The 6,000-nt window shown below is 49.1% G+C and overlaps 1 protein-coding gene across 1 annotated transcript in view; it reads left to right on the top strand.

The window, feature by feature from the left end:
* The first annotated feature begins 1,112 nt into the window (after positions 1 to 1,112).
* The window catches only part of LOC103002685 (guanylate cyclase 2D-like), a 51,364-nt gene continuing 46,476 nt past the window's right edge, over positions 1,113 to 6,000 (top strand). The window contains 2 exon segments of the mRNA XM_057553267.1: positions 1,113 to 1,118; positions 1,439 to 1,571. Of these exon segments, the coding sequence (XP_057409250.1) occupies positions 1,113 to 1,118; positions 1,439 to 1,571 (139 nt within the window).

Here is a 6,000-nt window from a genome sequence, read left to right as displayed (position 1 = left end):
ATGGGATTGGGTTTCTACTTCCCTTGATTCTTCCCTGTGGGGACATCATAGTCTGGATGTGTCCTTTCACCTTTCGAGGCAGCCAACTGTCTTCTGGGCTCCAGAAAACTCCTTCCCCTCATCCCTTTGGACCTGGAGAGGCAATAGTTCTGCTACCATTAGTCTCAAGTTACTGCAATATTCTTTAGAAACCCCTGCTCCCACCTTTATAATAGGCCTTTGTAAACAAGCCCTTCTAGAATTACCCTAATTTGAGTCTGCCCTCAGTTTCCTGCTAGGACTCTGTCTAGTGCCAAGAGTGGCCTTAGGAACTAGATTCTCCAAATAGGATTCTGGAATTGGATTGGTCCTGTATCTGAGCAACATGGGGATAATCTCCTGCTGGGGGAAATAGGATGCAAATAATTCATGACGTCTGGTAGTAACACAGTTACTCAAATGATCATGGGTAGTAGCATGGGATGCAGTGCAGGTTGGAAGGCCAGACTTTGGCATATCAAGTGGCTGTGGCACTTTGCCCTGTGGCAACAATACTGGTTATAAAGACAGTGGAGGGACTTCCCTGGTGGTGCAGTGGTTAAGAATCCACCTGCCAATGCAGGGGACACGGGTTCGAGCCCTGGTCCAGGAAGATTCCCACATGCTGCGAATCAACTAAGCCCACGCGCTGCAACTACTGAGCCCACGCTCTAGAGCCCGAGAGCCACAACTACTGAGCCCGCGTGCCACAACTACCGAAGCCCGTGCACCTAGAGCCCGTGCTCCGCAACAAGAGAAGCCACTGCAATGAGAAGCCCGCGCACTGCAAGGAAGAGTCGCCCCTGCTCTTCTCCGCAACTAGAGAAAGCCTGTGTGCAGCAATGAAGACCCAACACAGCCAAAAATAAATTTATTAAAAAAAAAACCATCTTCCAAGATCATGGGCATTTATGAAGTTAAAAAAAAAACCAGACAGTAGAGGAACATGGCTTCTTCCTACAGCCCAAGAGATCATATATATATATATAGAGAGAGAGAGAGAGAGAGAGAAAATAAATAGAAAATTATGACCATAAAATTGAGAAAGTGTGTGAACAACAGAAGGTTTCCATGAGAGCTTGAAGGAGTCCCTCATGTCTGTGGGTGCAAGGAGGGTATAACCGAGGACCAAACCCAAGGTCTGACGGTAAAGGTTGCAGAGTTGCAACACCTCCACCCCAGGTCTCTTATATTGAAGGAGGAGTGTTAATAGGAAAGGACTGGGACCCCAGGACTTGGGGTGGAGACATCTGGGGAGAAATGGATGGGGCTGAGAATTCTGATCTGCAAATTCCCCTAAATCCCCTTCACCAGCGGAAGCAGCCCCTCCCTACCTAAGTGCACTTCCTTATCTGCATAAAAACCTTTCAGTGGTCGCCGGGGAGCAGTAATTCTATAAGCTGATACCTGTGCTCCTCAGAACGCCCTCATCATCCTCATTGCCTCCAAGCCCATAACCAGCACTCAGCCCCAGCATAGCCTGGAGGAGAAGTGCAAATTAGTAACCTCAGATACTCAGAAGTTGACCAAGGAACTGATATGTAATCGAAAAGGTAAACTTGGCAGTTAGTAAGTTTATTACTCCCATGTGGTCTTGCTACATCTAATAAATCTTAAATTTGATGAAAACAAAAGCAAAGACAAAAACAAAAACCAAAAAAACCCTGCACTGTGAGAAGATAGTCTAGACAGTGAAATACTTATAAGACTCTGTCAATCTGTATAAGCAGGAGCCTGTGGGAGTGGATTCCGAGGGTGTTAGACCAAGGGGAAGAATTATAAGAATTGATTGTGCCAAATTCACTGACATGGGTGCCCTAGCCTAGGATGTGGAATTTAATATTTTGACTTGATCACCCAGGAGTGGTTTCTTTTTTTAAATTTATTTTTTACTGGAGTATAATTGCTTTACAATGTTGTGTTAGTTTCTGCTGTACAATGAAGTGAATCAGCTATATGTATACCTATATCCACTGCCTCTTGGACCTCCCTCCCACACCCCCCATCCCCTCATCTAGGTCGTCACAGAGCACGGAGCTGAGCTTCCTGTGCTTTATAGCATGTTCCTGCTAGCTATTTTACGCATGGTAGTGTATATATGTCAATCCTAATCTCCCAAATCGTCCCACCCTCCCCTTCCCCCTCTGTGTCCACATGTCCATTCTCTATGTCTGCATCTCTATTCCTGCCCTGGAAATAGGTTCATCTGTACCATTTTTCTAGATTCCACATATATGTGTTAATATACGATATTTGTTTTTCTCTTTCTGGCTTACTTCACTCTGTATGACAGACTCTAGGTCCATCCACATCTCTACAAATGACCCAATTTCACTCCTTTTTATGGCTGAGTAATATTCCATTGTATATAGGTACCACATCTTCTTTATCCATTCATCTGTCATTGGACATTTAGGTTGTTCACATGTCTTGGATATAATAATCTGATTAATTGAAGGTTGGACACAGTGATGGCCTTACTGAACAATGTTGAAATTCCAGAACTTCCTTGGAACACTGTGTAGGAAAGTCTGAAGGCTCAGGAGAGTGGGCACGTTGGAGTGGATCTATTATATGCAACCTGCTCGCAACCCTAGGAGAAGCTGGAGGACACTGCCTTCACCCAAGCATTAAGGAATGCATTCATGGGGGTGGGAGACCTCCCCATCCTTGAGGAACTCTATGGTAGTTGTCCTTTGTAGGCCAGAGATGGCCATGGGGTGTGTTGTAATGGAAGCTCCTTGATCTCAGTGTGAATAATGGGAAGCCAGGTAGATGGCAGCACTTAACCATCAGAAACAATCGTTTCTGGGACTCCAGGAGGAAAAAAGAATGGGAGAGCACTAAAGAAACCAGCATTATTGAGCATTCACTATGTACAGCCCAGAGAGGTTGTATAGGGTATGTACAATCCCTAGCACATAGTACAAACTTCCTGTATTTAGTAAAGGTTAATTTCACCTTAGTAGGAGAGAGCAGGTGGCAGAGGAAGGGCTGAAAGTCCATTGGATTCTGGCGTCTATCTCCACATAAGGGTCCACATCAAAAGAGAAGATAGAAAAACCGCTGTTATAATTCCCAAAGAATCAATGTGGTGTGATGAGCAGAAGCCCCACCACTTACTAGCTCTGTGCCCTTTGTCAAATTACCTAACCTCTTTGAGCTGTACTTTCCTCATATATAAAGTGAGAATAATAATGACAGTACCTTTCTCAGTGGGTTGTATGAATAGTGCCCAGCACAGGGCTTGGCACGTAGGGATGCTCAGAAATGCTGGTTTCTTCAGTGCTCGCCCATTCTTTTTTCCTCCTGGGAGTCCCAGCCAGGTGTGGAGCTGTCCGTAGTGCTGAAGACATCCTCCTTCCTTCCCTGCCTCCTTCCCTCAGTTCCTCTCTCCTTCATTCCCTCCTTCTCGTCTGTGCTTGGCTCCCCAGAGCCCTAGGGTCTGAACAGATGGAAGTGTCCAAACGGTTTCTTCAGGCGCCTATGGAGGACAGGAGGGAAGGAGCCATATACGAGGCCCTCCCTCAGCAGCAGTCTCGGGAAGCTGGCAGGCAGCCGGAGTGGTGACTGTGGGACTGTGCGGGCTGTGGTGGGAACGGGGGCTCCCCAGGACAGAGCCCGCTTGGAGAGTCTGACATCCGAGGACGCTCATGCAGGAACCTCAGGATCTGCCGAGAGGCGGTCAATCAGCTCCAACAGCACAGCGTGGCAGGTGGATCTTTGGGGAGCTTGCCCTGAAGGAGGCAAGAAGGACCAGGTTGGGGTGCAGGAGAGTGACCCTTGGATACAGGGCTTGAAGGGGCCCTGGCTCTGACAGGAATCCCCCATCCTCCTTCCCTGGAATATTTGGGTCATTTGTTTGTTAATGTAACTAAAGGCATCTTCATCTTTTTGCGTTATGGTAGTATGGAGTTGACTAGCTTCATGAACTTGGCTCCATGAGCCAAGCTATCTGTGGCTGGTCCTCAGTGTCCATCCCCTTGAGTCTAAAACTACAAACGGTCCCTCCCTAGGAGGGTGGCACCTGAACCCCTTGTGCCAGAGGTGGGAGCACTTGCAGCTCACACACTCCTGGGGGAAGGGTTAGGAGAGGGGACGTGGCCAGCTGCAGAGACAAAGATCACCTGTTTCCTAATTTTTGTTGACAGCTAGAATATTGGAGATGAAGGATCTTTGGAGACCCTAAACATATAAACTAAGCCCTCCCTGTCCAGATGGCACCGAAAAGGGTGTGAACACTGTCTCACAAGTCAGAGGTGGAGGCGGGGCTAAAGGTGGCTCCTGCCCTGGCCAGAGGCTGCCCTCGCTAAGGGCCTGAGCCTTCTGTGACCCCTTGCAGGCCATCGGCCGCAGAATTCCTGGGACACTGAGCATGGCCAGCAGGACTGAGGGACCAGGGGAGCCTCCTGCTGCTTTGTGGGATGGAGGGAAGTCCGCACCCCTTTCTGTACCCATTTCCCCATCTGTACACAGAGGAGTTGGCTCAGGTGCTTAGATCTCCAGGATCCTTCAGCTCTGATGTTCTAGGTGTTCAATAAAAGAGGTGATTTTTGTCTTTGGCTGGGAGGTGGGAAGCCAGGCTCAGGACCAACTCAGCCCTAACTTTTGGTGAGACCCTGGACAAGTCACTGCCCTGCCCAGAGTCAGTTTCTTCCACTGAAAAAGAGGATAAGAGGTCTCTCCTCAGGGTCTCTAGGAGCACCAGGCAAAGGAGTGGATCACAGGTGCTTTGGGAAGTACAGATTGAGGGGAGAGGTGTCTGTCATTAATATCAGCCGTATATGCCTATGTTCCCAACCAGAAATGATTAGCTCTTTGTGAGCCCAGAACAAACCCAGCTGCTCTGAGGGGTTCATCCCTTGGGGTGGGATGTTAGGAGACCACTTAGAGTATCACAGCAGAAGAGGAGGGAGTGTACAGAGGGTCCCTCAGAGACTGCTAGAAGAGCAGCCCTCCCCAAGACCCTGGCCTCTGAGCTGGGAGAAACATAGCATCACAGGCTGGAAGGGCTCAGGTCTGGCCAGCCCTGCAAACCGGCTTCTTCTACAGATGGGGAGGCTGAGGCCTTGAATGGGGCAGGGGCAGGACTGGGACTGAAGCTCAGGCCTCCACCTCCTTGTCCAGCTTCCTTTACACCACAGTACACCTGCCTCTCCTCGAAGATGCAAAGATGGTGATGATGGTGATGGTGATGTTGATAAGTGCCTAGTTAATTCCCTACTCACCACAATGACTATCCCCGCTGTAAACACGCTACACATTTTAGTCTCCACCACAGCTCTGCCAGGTAGCTATTGTCATCTCCATTTTACAGATGAGGAAACTGAGGTTCAGAGAAGTTAAATGTCTTGCCCAAGGTCAGGGGCTAGTAAGTGATAAAATCAGGATTTATTCCTCTGTGTGATGCCAAGGCCCTTCTCATTCCTCTGCACTGAACATAATTTCTAGGAGCTACTCTGCACAGACCATTGCAGTTGGCATTGGGAGGGCATCCTCTTACTCTCCTGATCTACACTCCAAGTGTAGGTGGTTCAGACTCTGGGAAACCGTCCGTGAGCCCTCCTCCCGGGGCCCTCAGAGCCTCACCACTGGTCCTGCTACTGCCCGCTCTTGGGATCCGCTCTTCTCTTGGCTGGGACTTGCCTCTCTACCAGCTTGGCAGTTTCTTAAGGGTGAGATTGGATCTTCTGCCTTCCTGGGGTGCCCCCAGTGGAAGGCTGTTGGCTGCATAAATAGTGTGGTTGGAAGATGGATGAGTCCTGTGGGTGAGGCATGAGCAAACGCAGGGTGCAGGCAGAGCCCAGGCAGGAGTTGCAGGATGGGCATGAGGGTCTTGGAACTGTAAGATGGAGTGGGGATGCCCCAGTCCAAATGTCAAGGAGGCCCCGTGTGGGGTGGGACATGAGCTGAACAGATTTGTCCAAATCCTGTCTCTGCCAGCTCCATTCAGTTTCCTGTAGTTTCCTCATCTGTACAGTG

Source organism: Balaenoptera acutorostrata, chromosome 9 (assembly GCF_949987535.1).
Source record: "Balaenoptera acutorostrata chromosome 9, mBalAcu1.1, whole genome shotgun sequence".
Taxonomy (NCBI): domain Eukaryota; kingdom Metazoa; phylum Chordata; class Mammalia; order Artiodactyla; family Balaenopteridae; genus Balaenoptera; species Balaenoptera acutorostrata.
Note: the sequence above shows the minus strand (reverse complement) of the source record. Positions and strands in the feature narration are given on the sequence as shown.